The sequence below is a fragment of the Ammospiza caudacuta genome, chromosome 8, assembly GCF_027887145.1.
Source record: "Ammospiza caudacuta isolate bAmmCau1 chromosome 8, bAmmCau1.pri, whole genome shotgun sequence".
NCBI lineage: Eukaryota > Metazoa > Chordata > Aves > Passeriformes > Passerellidae > Ammospiza > Ammospiza caudacuta.
Genome location: NC_080600.1, coordinates 33,450,649 through 33,472,019, shown reverse-complemented (window position 1 = coordinate 33,472,019; position 21,371 = coordinate 33,450,649). Strand labels below are relative to the sequence as shown.

The window sequence follows — 21,371 nt, the reverse complement described above, 5'->3', positions numbered from 1 at the left end:
AGTAAAACCATCTTATATTCCTCAGGCTCTGAGCTGAGCCCAGAGGAAAATACAAGTTGAAACACACATATCAAAAGTCAACAGAAGATGTCATAATTGTGAACTCAAAACAAAAAGCTTTGTGCACTTCTGGTCTTTGAAGGGACAGGGGGAGGTACTTCAGATTCATCCCAGCTTAACAAGGCTTTGAAATTAATTTGAGATACATTTCCTAAACACATTACACAGACATCAAGTGTTACACGGTGCTCTGTTAATTGAGCAGACATAGCTCAGGAGCAACAGCCCTTGTAAGATACAATAATGTGCTGTGGAAAAGACAAAGGGTGAGTGAGGAAGACCACCAGTGTGTAGTTGGAGTGTGCAGAGGGAGAGCTGCTTGATGATGCTCGGCAGTGCTAAGCAGATTAGCAGTAAATCACCTTGTAAGCAGCAGTTTTCACCCCTGCCAAGTAAAATCTGTGCATGCAGATGGGAAGGGGCAGGAGTGCAGACAGCATGGAAGAAAGGTAGCTGGAGCCAAGCACTCCAGACACTTATGGTGGAAACTCTCAGTCCACCATGGGACAGTAGTCAACACTTCTATTTTGGTTAACAGACAGAGTTTTGAAAGTATCTTCCAGAAAGGAGGAACAGATTTTGCAGCCACAACTTTGGGATCACATCAGCAAGCCTGGAAAACAACATCCTTTAATCTGACAAAGGAGAGCTCTTGTTTCTGTGGTCTTTCCATCTTTGATCTCTCCACTCAAATTGACAATGAGGTTGTTAAATTAGTGCTGGTCAAAATGACAATTTCTTGGTGGGCACAGACCGCACATTTAAGGCCCACTGAGGTCTCGCAGCTTCATCCAAACCACTGGACAGACATAAAAAGATGTGAGTTGGCAGACATCATCTTCTGAATCCTCTATTTCTTCTCTCCTCAGGAGCCTCAGGCCCTTGAGTCCTGCAGCAATTTCTCTATTTTCCCCTCTTCACTCTCTTACTGCTCCCTGGAGTCCCTCCAAGGGCACAGGCCCACACCAGCCTCCTCCACCCAGCCATCACCCTCATCATCCTCCCCTTCCCAGCTCTGCTGCTGCCTCAAACTTGCTGCTCCCAGACCCATTTCAGTATACCCTCTCCTGTCCTCATACTTCTGGGTTATATTTTTCAGGATGCTGCCAAGCCACATAAACCCCTCTACAGGCATAAAAGGGGAATCTCAAAAAACTAATTTTCTTCTGTTCTTTCTTCTTGTACTTTTTCCCAAAAGGGAAGCTTAATTAAATACAGATTAGTCTTTCCACTAGTTAACACCTACATTTTTAAAGCCTTGTTTTCAATCATGTTTATAAACAGCTCCTTCTTTATTGCCAAATCCAGACAGTCTCCTGCAGGAGTCTTCTTTGACAGAGTTAACTACAAATAAATCTGAATGCCTTCAAGTACACCTAATATTTCATCTTTAGTGCTGTCTGACTTTCTAATATAGGCCCGAAAGTACAGTGAAAGGTCTGCAAATGGCAGGCAATATCTTCTGAGGAAAGCAAGCCTTGGTTTTGAGTTGTTTTACCCTGACCAACCATTCCTGAAATATTTAAATAACTACATGTAAGTCTGTAGTTGCATTCATCTCCCTCTGCACCAATACCTAATGAAAGTGCCCATTTCCTATAAATCTGCCACAATTAATCTAAAGCCCCTGCTTCCAACAAAGCAGAGAAATAAGGCAGCTGTCTTCCCTACAGCCTCCCAGACAAAGCCTATGATGTCCTCTTGTGCCAAAGCCATCCCTTACAAGTAACAAAAAGTTGAATTTCTTTTAGTGACCAGTCTTGATGTGCTGCTCCCAGTTATGAAAGGTAACACTTGTATGTAACCAATAATTTCAGCTGCTCAAAGGCCATATTTTATTGCAACTGCTGGATGTATTCTGTCTCCGGTAAAAGGAGCAAGAAAAGAAAATTTGGACAACAACCAATTCAGAAAGTCTTGTGTGTTAAATAAAAGATGAGGGAGTTACAAACTGATAAATCAGAGGAAAAAAAACCCTCACAAGTAGACTTCCTTCACAGCAGTTTGGAAAGCAGCACAAGTATTACAGCACTGAAAACTAGCAGGTGTTTTGCCACTTCAAAGAAGAGAAACTGGAAGGAGGAGGGTTTCTGGGGGAACAGTTCAAAGAGAACGAAGGGTTAGATAAGGCACATTTCACAAAGAGGCTGGGCTGTGGAAAACAATTACTCCTGATAGAGGTAAACTGTGAAAGCACTGTGCAGCCCAGCTCTCCCTGAAGGGATGATTTCCAGCAGAGCAGCCGTAGCATCTCCCGCTGATCCAGGGCTGCAGCTGCTGGGAACAGCCACACACCACACCAGGCCACACAGCACCACTGCAGAGTCCAAAGGCACAGAGCCACAAGGGATTTGATTTCATTTAAAGAAAAATCAAACTAAGTCTTGGGCAATTTTGGCCATCTTGGTATCGCTCAGATGAGAATAAAAAGGTAGACTGGTGTTTCAGGCAGGAAGTACAAGAGAAGATACACTGAGAAACACCAGATAATGTTGCCATGGGACACAAGTTTTAAAGAGAATCAGACAGCCAACTGCTGGTGGTACCCAACATCAACTTCCCTACCAAGGCACTGCTGGGAGGCTTTCCTAGTTTGGGTCACACATTTATTCTCTTCTCATGGCTTTCTTGCTTCCTGAACTGAGCAACAGCTCAAGTGCAACTCAGTCCTGCTCAGAAGAGCTGGAAAGCCTCTCACACAGCAGTCACCAGGAAACACAAAAAGGCAGCTGTGAGTCTGCAACACTAAGGAACAAGTAGCCAATGCAATGACAAGATAGCAGCAATACAAGGTCAAAGTCACAAAAAGAAACTGAGAGACTCCAATGTGCTCTCCTCTTCCTGAAACCTCACTGAGTTACCCCTGCCCATGTAGGCAGGAACATTCAGGGTGCCTCTGGGATGGAGCAGGAACAATAGTCCTGCTCCTGATGACTGCACAGTTCCCTCTGCCTGCAGCACACAGAGTTTCTGTTCTGTGCAGCACAAACCTAGAAAGGACAACAGGTAACAAAATTATAGAAAGCAGCTGCTGAAAAGAACATTGAGCAAGAACCATCATCACAAAAGAGACAAGACCAGGATACAAGTGATGGACAACCAGGGAAAAAACTGAGGACAGGCACAACAACACAAGGAGCTGAAGGATAAAGGTGACACAAGATGGTATTATTAGTGAAGCACAGGTAAATCTTCCAGTCAGACATGGACATCTCTCAGCAGAGAAGGGGGAAAGAGGTGACAGAACATGCTGGGTTACTTACATGGAGCATAAAACATCATCAGTAGGGGCTTGTCTTCCTTCTTCAGAAGCCTTCTCAATTCCTAGTGAATGAACCAAGGAAAATAAAACACACACTTATACTCAATGACACTGTACTACAACTTTAAAAAAGCAATATATGTATTCATAGAACATAGGCTCATTTATCTGAGGGAAAAGGGCTCATCTTCCCTAACAGATAGGACTCTTTTTTTCTTTTTTTTCCTCAATTTTAACTTGAAACAAAATGACAAAATTTATTATACATTCAGCTATCTGCTGAATATCCTAGACCAATATCTCCACTGTTAATGTGTGGAAGTTCTATGGTTTAGTTCACTCTCACTGCAGAATCTCTACCTGGAACTCTTTCTTTGCTGACACATCCAAAATCCATATTGCAATTCAAAAAGTCAGACTCAATAATAACAAAACAAGTTCCTTTTCACACTATGAAACCTTGCCAAACCTATGAGATGCCATGCAAAAAGGATTTTTCAGTACCAGCATGATAGAAAAACTAGATGAAGTTTTCAAATTGAATGCAACCCCTGGAAGCCTTGTAATAGAGTACAGAGGGTGAACATTAAAAATTAATCTTCCTACAAAAACTGAATGTCAGAATAACCATTTCTAATATTAAAAATGAAAACCAGAAAATTGAAAAAGCCCTTTACAAAATACCAGCCAGAGTCCAATCAATTAAAGTTTAAAAAATCTATAGACTAGAAAACTAATATAAAAGACCAAGCTGATTATATTAGAAAAAACATAATGAGTAACTGTGGTGGCACTGGCTCTTTAAGGAAGTTTCATCACATTCACTGCTTTCCCTCTTAACACTGAGAGGACAGTTCTGTACCAAGTTAAATACCTCAAGATCTGGATCCCTTTCCTCCTGCTTCACACTCCCTAACCTCAGGCACATGAGGGAACCCCAGGTTTAATGCCAACCTGCAGTTTGAAGAGCAGCCTTTTACCTCCTACTTGCATTCTGCAGTGACTGCACCCTGCCAGCTGCTCCAGTTCCCTGAGACAGAGAGGGCTGTGTCCCCACACCATCCCCAAGCTCTGACATTTGCTGTGTAGCAGGCACACTGAGGTCATGGCCACATGCAGGGCAGAGGAGCACAGGAAGCACAGGACTTTACAGCCATCACAACTCACAAAATTTGTCAAATCACCTCAAACAGGCTGGGTACTTTAAATTTCCCTCCCAAAGAAAAAAAATAATGGTGTTTCACTGAGAGTTAATACAAACATACAGATTCAACCCCATATATTTATAAAACAACAGAATATCTATCCAGCTAATGTACCTTTTCACTGTCAACATGCACAATATCTTTGGCTTCAGGATCTTCCTCCCACAGTGGAGCACCTTCTGGATCCTTGAGAAAGGCCACCATAGACTGTAATAAACAGGGGGAAAAAATTTTTTAGAGAAACACAAATGGAAATCATGAGACATCCAATCTCAAATCCATGCTGTGATGTAAACCTCATCCAATTAATGCCTTTGCTTTTCTGCTCATATATTCATCTGCTCTAATGCAGATTAGCACAAATCTCCTGTTGCAGAACCAAGCGATCCGTGGGTGTGTACCTTCATCATAACTGGTATTCCAACTTAGCAGTTCCCACTCCCACTATAAAACTGGGAAAAACAGAGTGGAATGGAGCAGCACACAGGATTAGCTTCAAGGATCCTTCAGAGAGCTCTTTCAATGGTACTAGACCTTCCACAGAGAGTCCCTGGGTTAGCAGGAAAGACTTCTCTTTATGCAGAGGTCAGGCTCTCATGCCCTTCACAGCATCTGAGTAACAGGCTAGCTGGAGGGCACACTGATACTTGCTGTGAGCAAAAGCAAATGAACACACAGATCAAACCGCTCATTTGGTCAAAGGAAGAATAATCCACCAACAGTTCCCTGTGTGACCCACCTAACTAAAAAATCCATTGAATGCAATTTCAAGTATGGGAATAAGAAACAAATGTGACAGGAGAAGTGGGAACTACAAAATCCTAGGATTCTGCAGCTCCCACATTCAACAAACCGAGTACACCTGCACACACACACTTGGTAACTGCTTTCTTTACCTGACTGACATGCAACCAAAAATCCCTTTCAGCAGACCACAGATATACTGTCTTTACCAGAAGGAAATACACTCTGATAGCTCTGACTTCAATCCCAGTCTGAAGGAAACTCCAGCCCTCCTAAATCAATGAGATACTCTCCATGGATTCTGGCAGCCACACTACTCCCTGTTTCCAGCAGTATATGCAAACACAACCTTGATCACTTTTATCCTCAGATGTCTGTGCTCTAGGAAACATAATACCTGGTGTTCCATGCTCATTCACCACTCAGAATGCCCCACTGCCTTCTCTATGGCTTTGCTTGTAGGTTTCTGCCCATTCCCATATAGGATCTCTGCCCCACCAGTAACACAATGAGGTCCCTGAGGAGCTTCCTTCAGTGTGAGTGGATGAAGCAGCCACAGCACTGAGCTGTGCTAACACACACCAAGGCTCTTATCTAAGAGCCTTTCTCAGGAGCAGGCTGGCAGCACAGCTGGTGACACATCGTCATCACTGGAACGGTCTCAGAGACATTTTTGCTGCCTGTCTGCCTTTGGTGGGGCTGCTGTGCTACAACATCCCAATAACTTATCAACAGAGAGGAGAGTTCAGCTCATTTTCCTGCCTCTCAGTTGGTACTGTAAGGCTTGGGAGGATTCAGAGCTTACAGCAGGATCCATTTATTGCATTTATGTTTCTGTCTGCTTGCACAGCTAATATTGAAAAGATTTGTCTTATCACAAGAGACAGCATGTATCAGTCACCAGACAGCAACCAAAACACTTAATGTACAGAGTAAAAAGGATCTAATGGCTGAGGATGACAAACAGCTCCAGAAGAAATTTGTTTTACAGTGGCATTATCAGGGAAAGGAGCTAGTTAGGAAAAAAAATATATAAAATCAAGTAATTTACAATGGAGTTGCAATGTAAAAAGCTGTAGACTTAGAGGCATTACCATCCCAAATGACATCCTAAGACCAGTAATACATGGGGAAAGGAAAGATGAGGACAAATCAGCAGAGATGTTCTACCTTCAGGACAGCTGCATCAAGTTCTGCTCACCCTCAGCACGGACAGACCTGAACTATACACTGGAGAGGAGGAGAGAGGGTGAACATTTTGAACAGCTAATGAGTATAATTGACTCTGCTAGTTTCAAGAATTCCTGCATGCCAAATTCAGTCATGTAGAAACAGATGTGGTTAGAGGATGGGGGATTAAAGAGATTTAATTCATCCAGCCTCTCCCTCTCAGCCAAGACAGAAAAAAATTAGATGTGTAATGTCTTCTGGCAGGAGCAGGCAGTACATTGCCTTGCTGTCAATTCTTCATGCAGTGAAGAGAACTTCCTCTCTTGCTTTAAACAGGGAAGAACAACATCCAAACAACCCACAGCATTCTCTAATCACAGAAAGCAGTGGTCCCCAGGCTGCTGTGTCAGAGGCCACAGCAGGTCCAGGGCTCAGCCCCCTGGTGCTGCAGAACCAGCTCCTCTCCAGTCCTGCCCTGCTATGGTCAGGACCCGCTTTGACCCCATGGCATGGACAGAAGCACCATGGGCTGTAACCAGCTGTGCCAGCTTTGAACCTCTCCATTCAGCAGAGTACAGGCTGTGCTTCATCCACCACAGGCTGCTAAAAACAAGCAAGTTTTAACAGGAAAGCTGATCCATAATCATATACATGGACCTAGGTTTTAACCTGAAAGAAAATATACACAAACACATCCTTGTGCTTTTCACTCCTTTGAAGTATCACAGTAAGGATGCTAATAACTAGACCTGCCTCAATTTCACACATACACTGCTTGCAACAGCCAACTTGAAAAGGATTCAGGGTTTAGAGCAGGACCAATTTATTGAGTCAGTCTATTGCCCTTGCTAGTACTAAGCAGATTTGTACTTCAGTGAGTTCTCTCCATTTTAGAAGAAGGGTAAAACTCTCCTTGTAGTTTATACTCCAGAAAAGGATTCATCATGTAATAAACACAGCCTGGATACTGGCATTGTGGCTCTCTTGAGAATTAGACATCAAGTGGGTAAAGCAACATGTGAACAGACATTCCAGGTAAGATCAAAGACTGACCTAAGCTCAGGTCTCCAACAGCAGATGACTACACTACTTGAGGACAAGATAGACTAGTACTTATGTTTCTCATATAGCTTACACTGGCACATGCTCTCCATTTCTGGCAAAAAGAAAATAAGTTTATGTGCTCCGCACCAGCTGTTGTATATGGACCTCTGTGCTTTCTAACTTCCAATGAACCTATCTGTTTTGACATCTGAAACTGTTTTTCAGACTCCTAAGTTCTTGGCTTTCACAATGTGTAGCTACAAGTTCCAATTTTTTTTTAACATTGCAGTTATTTGTTTCAAATCAACCATGCCAAAATGCCACTGTTTGCCCTCAAATTTGGAGAAAAAAGAAGTAATTGCTCCCTTTTTAAAGCTACTCACAATTACAGAAATATCAAATTCTATTGGAATTTCCTCCAGTTGTCCTTTTTAGTATTGTGAGAACCTAAGACCTTCTGCAAAGAATTGGAAATACATTTTTTAAACTATTCCTAATAATTTTGCATCAGTGAATGTTATTCTCTTGCCTTCCATCTCCCTTTCCTAGATACCCTGAACTGCTCAGCTGTTAACACAGGTCTCAGCAGCAGGAGGTTCTGACTGACAAGTAACTTCCCCCTGCTGTGAACACTGACCTATCCTTTACTCCTCATTTTTCTAACAGTGAAACCACAAGGGCATCTCTGATAATTACATAAAGATTTAGTTACTTTAAGAAATAAAAAGCTTTTCTAAAAACCTGAGTACACTATCAGCTGGATCACCCACAACTATGAAATTGCTGATCGCTCCAGAAAATCCTTTTGCAGTTCTTCAGAGCTGTGTCCATCATTCTCCAAAATGTCATCCATATATTAATATGTCTACTGGATGTCTGGAAAGAAGATCCGAGTTTTATTGCCACAAGTTTGCTGGATGATGTGAAACAAATCCTTTAATCTCCCTGTTCTTCGGTGTGTCCACCTGTCCATAAAATGAGTGTGATACCCTGTGTAATTGTGTTGCTCTGCTGCTCTCTGTTTGAATGTACTGGGAGACTCCTGACAAACACAGCTGAGAGGGAGAAACAAAGGTCAACTGGCCCAACAGAAGAAAACAGGGAGAAGTGGAACAGAGGGAGAAATATAGAAAATATCCAGGCAGCTGTGAGCAGCAGAACAAGCAAACAAGTGAATTATTTGATCACTGCCCAGATCTGATCCACTGCCCAAACTGTAAATAATCAGTGGCTGGTTTCACAGGGGCAGTTTAATTGAGAAAGACTCCAGCTCCTGTGTCGGTTTCTCGGCTGTTTCAATGACCTGGAAAGGCCCGGGGTGGCCTTGGGCAGCCCGCGCTTCAAAGGACGAGAAGAGGCTTCAGGTTTTTTCTCGGTCTCAGTGTTTATTAATTGTTTATCTAAAAGATTTTCTCTCGGCCCGACAGAGGTCTGCACAGCAGCCAGCCATGAGCACACTGAGAGCCCCCGGGGCGGTCACCTATCTTTATACTCAAAGTTACGTATACAATATTTATCAATTTTCCCCAATACCTTTTACCCTTATTAACCAGTGCACTTTTAGTAATAACCAATCCCAAAGTGCCAACATCACCACAGAAGATGGAGGCCGAGAAGAAGAAGAAGAAGAAGAACAGGACACGCCCCAATTCCTCCATCTTACTTCTTTAGACCCCCCTGAACAGAAATCCTAAAAACCCTGTGTCTTACACTCTAATGAACTTATCCCTTCACCATTTACCCCAGTGAAATCCTCCCATCCTCATACAGGTGTCGTCTCCCGTGTGGGATCAAAGTCCAGCCACCAGACACTTCTGGCAATATTCCAGGACTCCCGAGCCCCCCAAGGGTGGTCTCGGTCACTCTGCACATCAGTCCTGAGGTGCTGAGATCCCACACTCCTGGAGTGAGGGAGCTTCAAAATCCCTCTTCCACCTCCAATGGAATCCCACACCCCTGTCCATGGGATGCTGCTTTCTTCTTCCCAGCAGGCAGGGCAACAGGGAAGAGTGAAATGCTCATCACAAAACAGCTGAAGGAATAAACGATCTGGTTCCTGTTGTGCTGTGATTGCCTCTCAGCCAATGCTCCCTGGAGCACTGCAGGTGCTTTCCCCTTCCTCTGATCTCTAAGGAAGAGTCACAGCACTAATTCCTGGTTGCAGCACTGTATGGAGGGCAGGAGAGATGCATCATCTATTGCTCAAATCACCCAAATTTAAGCAACTAGCATGGCTCCCTTAACCCATCACCCACCACGAAGGAAAAAAACAATCACCAGCTGCAATTCCTCACGAAGCACAGAAGCTGGTTTAGGCAGCTGCTGACTGGGCTGGGTATTTACCATTGCCCTTCCTAATGCCAGGCAAGATTTCTGCTGCAGGAGATGGGAAGATACACAGCCCTACCCTTCCCATCTCAGACAAATCCTGCATCACAGCCTCAAGTGAAGACTGAATTAGTTCAAGTCAGGGCACACTTCCAAGACAGTCTCCCATCAGACACTCTCCAGCTCTGGCTGTAAAAGCAAGGTCCAGAGCAAGTGCACTTGGGAACAGCCTCTCTGGCAGACTCAGGCTCACAGAGCATCTCACACAGGCTTTACTCCATCCCAGGGCAATGGCCTGAACAAGCCAGGAAGGGGAAGTACATGGAATTATATCAACCTGGGGTGATGTCACTAAGCCTTCGAAAGACCAATGGCTGTGCAGAGCCCAGGTTTGCTGCAGGAGGAAGAGAAACAGGAACTGGGCATCAGAGCTGGACAGAAGTGATTGCTGGAAGCCAAGTCATTGCCAGGCAATTCATGTCAGGATACTCCCAGGGCTTCAGCAAGGCTTTGCAAAGGAAAGCTACACACTTTCAGTCCACCCTTCCCAAAATCATCTGCATCTACAAATTTGTATCATGCCTCATGCCTTCCATCTTCCGTTGTCCAGAGAAAGTTGCTTTCCATTGCTTTATGTCAAGATTTGCCAGAAAAGAAGAAAGGTCATTTTATACCTGATGCACTCAAAGCACTTTCATAGAACTGTGGTTCTATAATCTGATAAAAGATAAGGCCACTCAGGTCTCTTTAAAGTTTATAAACACGCAATCTAAGAACCTCAGAGAACTTCTTATCAAAACACAGTATCAGCTAATACTTTTAGTTATACTACCACAAAGAGCACCTTGTAATCAAAGCAAGAAAATCCTTATTTGTTACCAGCGTGTAAACTAACTTACAATTTACCTTCCAGTTCAACATGGGGTCAATCTTTTAAATAATAAACAATTTTCCTGGATCTGTGGTTGACAGACATGTATGCACACAAAAACCTTTAGGCCATTCTAACCAGTGTTTATGAAGATTAACCCCCTCCCTTTCATACCTTCAGCATGAAAAAAATATCAAAACCAATTTTTAATCCACAAATGCCTCAACCACATCTAGCAAAAGCAAAAGAAAAATAATGGAATATCTGAATTTACCTTCAATGTGACCGCTCTGTTATACGCAGTGTGAAATGCACCGTCCCTGTTAAACAAGGAGTAGAGAACAGTGTTAACTTACAGTAACATTACTGGAATTCATACAGCTGCTCCTCCTGACTTCTCACTAACCAGAATAACATCATCCTGCTGAAGCCACAGAACTAAGTAGAATTTACAGTACAGTAGTTTAAGGGGGGTGGGGAGGAACGAGAGCAAGGAAAAGGGAGGGTGCAGTGTAAAGAAAACAGTTTCCCAGTAAACAATTTCCTCCCTGACACTTTAACAAGATTATTTACTAAGGCATGATCTTTGGAGATGGAAATGCAGCTGCTTGGTGTACCAAACAGCACTCCCACTCCTATTATTTTCAGGAAGAAAAATATCTTGCTGTTTCAGAACACTTGCCTTTCTCCACTCACATTATGAAGGACAATCTCAAATCAGAAAAGCAGAGAGAGGTGAAGCAACTTGTCCAAGGCACGTGCCAGCAGGCAAGTGACAGAATCAAGAGAACTCAAATCTCAGGCATCAGCCCCATGCACAGGGCAGTTTCAGTCCACTGGACATCTCTCCCTGGCCCCACTCATGGTTTTAGTGTTCTCTGTTCAACAGCAGAATAAATTTAACTCAACTTCTGTCATAACACATGTTTGCAGACTGAAGAAACAGCAATTAATTTCATAGGATAAAAAATTAGTCATTTTAATGCTGCAGCAGCATGGGGCTGAAAGAAGAATAAACACTCTTAATGGGGGCATCAGCAATTATGAACTACAAATCCCAGCCCAGCACTCACTTATAATGGAGTAAATCCACTCCCTTCTCCTTTGAATTAGGATCTACCTTCATCTTCTTGCATAATTTTCGGCTTTCAGTATCACTGCAAAAAACACATATTGGAAGAAAGGTTACCAAAATAGAAAATCAAATGCATTCAGTCCTAAGAACTCATTGCTGTGGTCAGCAATCATCAGCAATTAATCCAAACTAACAGTAATTTGGGAGCTGTTTAGCTGAGTTTGTGGGACAAGCATTGTGAAAAGCTCCATTAGTCAATTTAATTTCTCTGTTTGCTTGGTCAGGACACAGTGAACTGTGTTAAATTTACATTCCAAAGCCAAGCCCTAACCAGTAGAAAAGCAGCTCATTCCAGCATGTCCAAGGACCTCAGCAGATCTTCTGTCCATGAGATTAACATAAAATTCAAGAAGGCAAATTTCAGTAAGACAATGTTACTGTTAGGGTGGTGGTTAAAGAGCACTGTTTGTTAAAAGATTCATAAGGAAAGAGCAGGTCAGCTTTCACACTTGCAGAAGATAATAGAAAGCAAAAAAAACCCCATGGTATGTCTAAGTCCAAATCACAAGCGTTTTGTCTTAAAAGGGTCCTGCAGAAAACAACAAGCAGCTGAAATTCTGGAGCCCAGCAACCCCATTAATTCTAGGTATGAAAGATGTGTCCTGGAGCCACACCTGGAAAGCAGAGGCAAAAACAGCTCATAAGAAAGAGGGAGGTATCAAAAGACAGGCCTGCTGGAAGGCATCTTCAAATTGAGTAAGACCGAATTGATTCCAGCACCAGATTAGGCTTGAAGAAGAGAGAAGGGTCACGGGAGAGAACAGCAAATACATTTGTTTCAGTGGGCAGGTAAAGAAAGGGTCTTCATGGCCTAGCAGCTCTCCTCAACAGTGCAGGACTGAAGCCATAAGGAGACTTCAAGCTGAAGTGAGTAAGAAGTTGGTCAAAGATCTGGGGAGATGAGCAAAACAGAAAAGAGGATGATTCACATTGACAAGGCTGTTCTCTGCATTGACAAACAGCAAGATTAAACAGCTCGGAAACTTGTTCCCAGCAGAGGACAACTTGTACCTTTTACGCAGATAAATCAATTTAGAAAATGAAAACGCTGAAAACCCATCAAGTTTAAACTGATTAGAGACAACAAGATGCAAGGCTTGCAAGAGCCCCACCAAATTAAGTGTGCTGCCAGCACTGGTTCTAATTCTCCCAATCTTCTCCAGCTGCCTTTCTCAAAATGTGAAGAACAAACACCAAGTTCACAGTGAGCTGCAAGTGAGAATGCACCTTAGTGGAAACTTCCCAAATGCTTCTGGAAATAGGAGAAATTTGCCATGGACACATGCAGCAAAATCAGAATACTAAGCTGAAGATAGAAATGAGCATTTTAAGGATCTAACAAAGCACACAACTACCATGCCAGGAAGGAGCACTTGTAGTCTCAATTGAACAGGAGTGTATTTATCTGAAGAGTCTTACTGAATTCATGTCAGTTTTGCATTTTCACATCACTGTATCCCATAAACACTTTCTTTGCTTCTCTGTGAGAATGGAGATCTGAGCTTGAGAACTGAATAATGAGGACACATCTCCTTGTAACAAAACTAGACTATGAAACAAATGCCCTGGATTTGGAGTTATGCCAAAACACCGTGTTTGCCACATGGAGTTCATACAAAAAGCCTGCAGCACCAAATCCATGGGTCAGAAACATTCTGTCTTCTCTCCCCTCAGTTCTCCAATGGTGTAAACCTAAATCGCCCGAAGGTCAAGGAATCTCCGGAGAAGACACCAGTTTCAGATCATCCTTCTGTCTTACCCTGTACAGATTCAGAAGCACAGAGAAGGTCTTGTGGCCCTGCTGCAGCTCAGTGCCAGGCAGTGAGCTACAGTCAGACCACACAACAGTCAACATTTCTAAATGCTCTTCTAGACACTCCCAAATGTTTCCAGCATGCAGGTGTACCTGTGGCTATCTCAGCTTTGCCAAGACAAATGTCAGGTGCTTGATGTCAACAAGTGCAATGCTGAAACCTCAGCAACAGGGTCTGTGAAACCCCAAGATGTGCAGACAATTGTTCTGGTATAAGCAGAGGACAAAACTGGGTATCAATAGAATCCCGTGTCTGTTCTACCATCTATTTGGTGCAACAACTAAGCATGTGGGGAAGAAAGCGTAATTCTCCCTTACATGTCATTTAGATTTGAATGGATACTAATATTCTGAAAGGTTTATAGTGGAAAAAAGCTACAAAGCATTATTACTGATCTATACCTGTGGGCATGCAACTAGCAACTCCTACCACTTCAACTCCTAGCAATTCATTTTCTGTTTGCATGAGATTCTATTTTTTAAAAAAAGGGAAGATAAGAATAGCTATTTCACTGGATCTAAGTGTGCCCTGCTTTCAGGATTTCTCCATTTGCAGAGGTTCACACAGCTGCCTGAATGCACAGCCATTATCACAGCAAAGAAAGCAGCAGTTTGCTCCAGTATGTCTCTCCTACCATTTAGTGGGCAGATTCTCTGCACCACTGCATTGAGAATTAAGCCTGTTTATTCAAGCTATCTGCACTGATGCATGGGATAGAAGAGGAGCAAATTCCAATAATAGGAAACATCTAAATATGTATCAGTAATTTTTTCATGCATCAGTGCAGATTTTTGCACATGCCAGACCCACCAGCTCAGATGCTATGCTAACAATTATTTGTAAAAAGCAGAAAAGGAGATGTACATAAATGGCAGAGATGGACCCCTCTGCTTTTCCTTCTGCGTGAGAGACAAAAATAACCTGCAAAGAGCAACCTGTTCTGATATCACTTGGTAATGACCATTATTCTTAATAAGAGTAAATATCAACACAGATGCAGCCTGCTTTGAGATTTGTCTCTTTTGAATCTCAGCCAACAGCCTCTCTCTGAAGATGAGCTCCGCAACTCTCACATGGGAGAGGGTAATTAGGACTCCGGTTCTTGCAATTTAATTATATCACTTGAAGAGGCAGTGTAAGAGTTTGTTATAATGACTAGAAGTAAAAAAAAAGCAACCAAAACAGGAAATAGAAAGAAAAAAAAAGAACTGAAACAAAACCAACAAACCTAAGAAGCCAGAAACTACCCCCAAAATAAGCACTGTACCAGCCCAGGCCAAGGCACCCCAGACAAAGGCACCAGGCTCAGGAAACACTTGCTTGAGGATGAGGTCAGTAATGTGTCCTCAGCAGCCATCCTTGGCTGCCTCTTGCCATTTCTGTCCAGAGCAGTTTGAAGCCTGGCAGGTCCCTGCTGTGCTACTGCCAAAGGGACCCTTGCAGGCAGTCCTACAATAATCCAGCATTATCTCCCTCGAAAATCATCCAAAACATCAACCTATTTGCAATACCACAAGGACCTAACCAGCAGCCAGCTATATGGTAATAAGGTCAAACCTTAAGTGGCACAATAGCACAGCTTCTTTCTACTGCCACAGGCATGTTCTCTACTCTTCCCCTTCCACAAAACCAAACCAGGGCTTCAAAACGTGTCTTTCTTTGCTGGAGAAGTTAAGACATACGACAGCTTGGTGAAAAGAAAAATGAAATGAGCGATCCAAGCTGACCCAAGCAAGAAGTGTAAACAACAACAAAGGCAGCGTGCACTGCAAAGATCGTGTGCACACTTCACCCCTCTCCATTCCTGTCCCCATCTCCTCCACCAGGACACATTCCTGTCACTGGGGGTTAGGATGGAGCTGGCAGGAAGCCCAACTGGAGCACTCCCTGTAAACCCCTGGGGTCCCTTGTCAGCATTAGCATGCATGAATTATCCCCTAGCACAGGCAGCCAGCTGTTAGCAGGGCAGGAGGGTGGCAAGGGACTCCTGAAGGAGATGTGGCCTCCTTTGGCTCAGCACCAGGGCAGCCAGCTCCTGAAGGGGACGTGTCACAGCCCTTCCATAGGAGTGGCACAAGATGCTCTGCATGTCCAGGGCTGCCCACAGGTCTGGACACTCATAGCCATAAGGATGGAGAAGCAGGGAGAAATACTGATGGCAGTCCCCAGTGGCAGGAGGAGCAACATAGAAAAAGGATTTTGCAGCAATGTGTCAAGGTAATTTGGAGAGAGAAAGAACAGATGATAAAAGCTAAACAAAAGGAACACAAAATAAGACCCAGGAGTTTTGCAGCAGTTAAGTCCACATTGTTTCTAAATCTAAAATAAGTCCAAGCAAGTAAAAAATGGTGCATGGAGGTGGAAGTACAAAACCCCCTCCTTGGGGCAAATGCAAATATTGTTCAGTCGGGTCCCAAAGGAACATGGTAAGACCAAACATCCTCAGCACCATTCTCTTTCATGAGCACAAATAACATCTTTTGCAGCTTCCTAATTATTTCCCTTATTATGCAATGCTGCCCATCGGCCTCTCGTGAAGGCGGGAAAACAGCCCCACAACCACATCTCTGGGGAGAAAGGATCTGGAATGATTGTCCAATCTCCTCTTCAGCAACGGCAAAAATGCCATCCCAAAACATTCATGTCTCCAGCTGCCAATGTAGCAGCACAGTGTGCACATGCTGTGTGGCCACATCACTTCCACGCCACTGCCCTGGCATCCCTTAACACTTTTCAATGCAGAGTGCACCCAGCCTTCTTTTTCACCCCTACCTAGAGGGTTTACAGGGACAAGAAAAGTAATTAATAAAAATGCTGACAGAACCAATTCAAGCAACCAGGTCAGTAAATGTGCCTGCACAAAAACTATCTCATTCCTCTATCAGCATATGATGCAACCACATGGAACCCACAGACCTCACAATTTCTAAACAGATTTTCTCTTTTATCTGTACATCTCACCATCTGAAACAGGGCTCAACAATCCACATAAATGATGCTTCAGCAGTCCCTTATATCACAGTTGTGCCTGTAGACTCTGATGCAATGGAGGCTCTGTTCCATCTGTGACTGTACAAACACTGTCACTGTCCCAACAGCTGGAAGAGACGAAACTGAGCAGGTAAGGAGAAAGAGCAGGCTCCAAGAGCAAGGGAATACAGCAAAGCAGAAGCAAGACTACACTGGAAAAGCTTCGGAAGGTACCAGTCAAAGCAGTCATCTTGTTACCAGCACATTCTCTCATTCTTGCCTGTTGTTCAGATGCTTTCATTCTTTTATGTTATAGTGGAAATCATCTCAGAGAACTCCAGTTATAACTTCAGGAAGTTCAACTGCAATTTCAGTCCAGCTGTCAGAAGTGAATTATCAAACAGGGTTTCCCCGCCCAATGCACAGCACCTGCAATACCCTCTGGCTACCTTCCATAGAATACACTCTCCAGACAACAGACTGATGAACATCCTGGGAAAGCATGGAGTTGAGATCCTGCCAAACAACTAATTGAGCTTGTGACCCCAAAAAAGCAGCAAAAAAAGTGTTAGCAGCAAAAATTTCTTCAAGCCTCCTAAAAGTATGTAATACATTTGCACTTGCAAACCCAATCTGAAAGAGAAGTCATTAACAGTCACTTGTAATTAAATGTGCTACTACAAGGTTTTGAGATAAAAAAAGGAAATTCATTAGCCATTGTTTGGGACAACATGGGATTTTGACTTGTGCTCTGTCTTATCAATTCCACCCTCCAACAAATACTGTGTGGTGGGATCCATTTACAATATATCAGTTTGTGTACTTTGCTGACCAAGCAAAACCAGATTGATTCTAGCAAAACTCTTCTCTTCTCAGACTGAAGGCATTGCCTGTCTCCCCATCATCCTCACTTCTCCCTCCCATCCCAGGCCAGCAGTGCCCCAACTACTGCTGCTCACAGTATGCCACATTTGTAAGGCTCCTCTATAATGATCCCACACCTTCCTGTATCACTCTCTCGAGACTGATCTGAAATGAGAAACAAAAAAAAAATCCTAGGGAAAAAAATCACTTCTCAAACCATCAAGCAGGCTTGCACTTCTCCAAAGAGCTGGATGGTAATGGCTTACACCTACTTGAACAGAAAATCCATACTCAGCCATCAATGCAGAAAGGCACTTAGAGATTCTGCTCCTGAGTGAGGTTTAAGGACCTGCAGGCACCAAAACAGGAACAGGACCAGAAGAAACGGATGCAGAAGTAATGAGCACAGAAAGCTTAAACACAAGATTTGTCTTGGAAAAAAAAGCAATGTTTAGCACCCATTCTGGGTTCCTGATGGAAATTATCTTCTAGAACAAGTTACAATAGCATCAGGTTTCCACAGCACAGAACAAATGAACCAGGCAAACACTGCGGCACATGAAAAACTTGAGTCTTTTAAGGGATGGGGGAGCCTGAAAGCCAAAACCAGAAAATGTACTGCTGGAAAGAATTAAAGGTAAGGACTAGCAGATGAACGGGACAGAGTCTCATATGAATTTAGGGTCTGATTTTACCCCCCAGAATGCAGCAAAAATCCCCACTTCAAGGGGGGATTGCAATCACCTTGCAGATGATTGCAGCCTTCTGCTCCAAACGCTCCCCTGGAACGTGCCAGGAATGCAAACAGAGTAATCCATGTGCTGTGGAGACCCAGCACCACTTGTCACCCAATACAAACGACTCCCTGTGCCCATTAGTCAATTAGAAAGGCCAAGGATCTAGAGGAATAAGATTAAAAAGAAGTATTTTTTGAAAATTAAAACCCATGAGATTAATTCTTACTGCAAGCAGGAGCAAGCCAAAAAGCAGAAGGAAAACCAAGACAAAGAGGTAACACGTATCATCATATCGCCAAGCTAAAATAATTAAGGGAAAAAATTATAAGCTCCAGCCCCTGCAGAAAGTCACGAAGTTATAATGAACAGTGCTTCCCATGGAAATATAAATTAGCAAGAGACACTTGGCAGCCCACATACCTGCACAGAAATAAGGTAAACAAATTCACAAGAGCTACCAAAGGCTTTGTAGGAAGTTGAAAAACCACCTAACACTCAAATTCTTTGCTAAGCAGCAGCTTCCCCCATCACACAACATGGCAGAGGGGAACACTGCCCTAACCTGGGACACAAGATGACTACTACTCTGTCTTCGGGTTCACAGGAATCTAAGAACACAAAATGCAGGTTTTCAACATGTCACTCATGGGCACACAGATGCTGCAGCCCTTTGTGCACCCATTTATGACCTTTAGGTGCACCATGGGCCTGGAGAGGACGGATGCTAGAGGATGTTTTAATTGAATTACTGGGTGCAGAAAAACAGAGGTGACTTCTTTTACATTAAATCTGAGCTGGCTTACTCTTCATTTTGATCTGAAAAGCAGCAACGCTGAAGATTTGGTTAATGAGCAACTCTAAGGCAAAACCCATGGAATATTCAAGTTTAGGATGAAACAGACATGAGCTCAGGCTCATACCCCAACCACTGCTGTGGATTTAGTTAATTGCTCTGTGTTTCTGAATTAATGCAATACACCAGACTGAAAGGGTTCAAGTTAGGAACTGACAGCTTACTTAAAAAAGAAGTTTTTTTCAGATTGCTGCATGGTCACTCTTACAGTAAAATAAAAAGGCTTTAATATGAATGAGCCTTAACCACACAGACAGGTTATGACAGAGACAGGAGGAAGGCATCGAAAATCTATGCTGTAAATGCAGTTTGCCCTTTTAAATGGCACTCACACAAGGACCACACTGGCAGCATAACTCACTTGCAAAGTGCTCCTGAGGAACACCTGCCTTACCTCCCCTGGAGCAGCTGCACACAGAGCCCCTGCTGCCTCCCCCACGCTGGCACTGTGAGCCATCCTCCCCTGAGCTGCCCTGCACCTTCAAGGCTACTGTGGGAAATGCAGAAATCCCAGACACCACAAATTGCTTAGATAGAAAGGGCTGTACCAGGGCAAGAGCAGCATTGCTTCTTTCTTTTTTCTCTCTTTATTAGGTCTGGTCAGTTTTATGTGCAATTTCAAAGCTTTTTATCAGCTTTAAAATTCAGCTACAAGTACGAAAGATGAGTAGACTTATTCTCCTAAATAAATCCTACTTCTGAGTGGCTTTACAGGATGAAGGTAAAAACTAGAGAGCAAAATTACTCGAACACCATCTGTACTGCCAGCCTTATTTCTGAAATTTCTCCCTGCTATGTCAAGGCATTAAACACATTCATTTATGACTGCGTGGATAAGTAAAGCCGCTCTGTATCTAAGCATTAGGAAATCAGAAATTTGGGAAAACCTCATCTAAAAGACGGAAAAACAAGGATATCAGGGAAAACCCCAGAAGAGACAAGTACTCTTTAGATTTGGCTCTCTTGTGAAGCAGCATGTTTAGCTGTGTAGGTTTGAATGTACTGCTTTGCCACCCAAATTATGGTCTCACCTTTCTGCTAAGTGTCATGGGACTGCTACAATAACAAGTAATTATTGGGGGTGGGGACTACAAGAATGATACTCATGACACACAAAAGGGACTAAAAGAATGACACACAAAAGCAGAAAAAGTGGGATTAAAACCAAACAAAAATTAGTCAGACATTTTAACCAGATGGCATTTCCTCTTCCTAGCAGTCTGATGTGCTAAAGCCAAGCACACGCGCTATGACAGCAGATGGAAATCACACAGCTTTGTTTATGTTTGGGACCTACAGTAAAGGGAACCATGCAAGTTTGAGCAGAGAATAATTACCCAAAGCCAAAGAAATGGGTGTTTTTTAAAAAAAATACCAATCCACAATTGGGCAGGAGTTATAGTCAATAAAAACATGAGACAATTCAATAACTGGAAAATCCAGGAGTGTTTCCTAAATCATATTCAGGATGGAGAGAGCTACTTTCAACCTCTTCAAAGCTGCACCTGATCATAATGTGCTTAATAACCTGCCAAACACATTTTCTGCTTGTCAACAAAGCCATTTTACTTTCTTTCCATGTCACCCAAACTAGTTACACTTTTCCAAATAACATCAGTCCTTGCCCACACTGTGGTCTGTCACAAAACCCACTTAAGAAGGCTAGAGAATAACTTTGTAATGACTATTCTTCAAAACCACACCTCAGGACATCACAAACTGAGACTAGAGCTTCGTCTGCTTTAAATACAAGCAGCAACAACTTTGTCTTTTACTCAAAAGGTAATTCCATCTTATTGTGTTCCCAGGCACATCACTTTTACTGTGCAATTCCATCTTGCTATGTTCCCAGGCACATCACTTTGTACCTTTTACTTGCCACCACAAAGATTTGACAGGAGTTTCTAACAAAACTCCTGTTTTACTTGACCACATCAGTGCTTAACTCCAGTTTTACCAGGCCTTAAAAAATTGAGGTTTTGTGAGATCAGGGGGATGCAGAGGCTCTGCAGCACAAACCCCAACCAGAGTTAGCAGCAGCCAGTCTCTGAGATGGAAAATATCACATCCTTTTGTGCCTTTTTGCAGATATCCTAAGTTTTCAATTCCCTATGATGCCCTTCAATCCTCCCAATTTCTATCAGCCTACAACTAAAAAATAATTCAATAAATAGCCCAACCTCCTGCTTTCTTACATGCCCATTCCAATTTCACCGGAATGCCCTAAAGAGCACCCATTCATGCTGCTGCAGCATTTTTCCTTTCAAAGTTCTCCACACTCTTTATAAACATTGACTAATGAATCAGGCAATAT

The 21,371-nt window shown here is 43.0% G+C and overlaps 1 protein-coding gene across 1 annotated transcript in view; it reads right to left on the bottom strand.

Moving 5' to 3' along the window:
- The window catches only part of PDIA5 (protein disulfide isomerase family A member 5), a 98,170-nt gene that overhangs the window by 58,076 nt on the left and 18,723 nt on the right, over positions 1–21,371 (bottom strand). Inside the window, exons 4-7 of the mRNA XM_058809476.1 lie at positions 11,758–11,841; positions 10,959–11,004; positions 4,642–4,734; positions 3,324–3,384 (exon numbers count right to left, since the gene is read on the bottom strand). Of these exons, the coding sequence (XP_058665459.1) occupies positions 3,324–3,384; positions 4,642–4,734; positions 10,959–11,004; positions 11,758–11,841 (284 nt within the window). The remainder of the gene's footprint in view (positions 1–3,323; positions 3,385–4,641; positions 4,735–10,958; positions 11,005–11,757; positions 11,842–21,371) is intronic.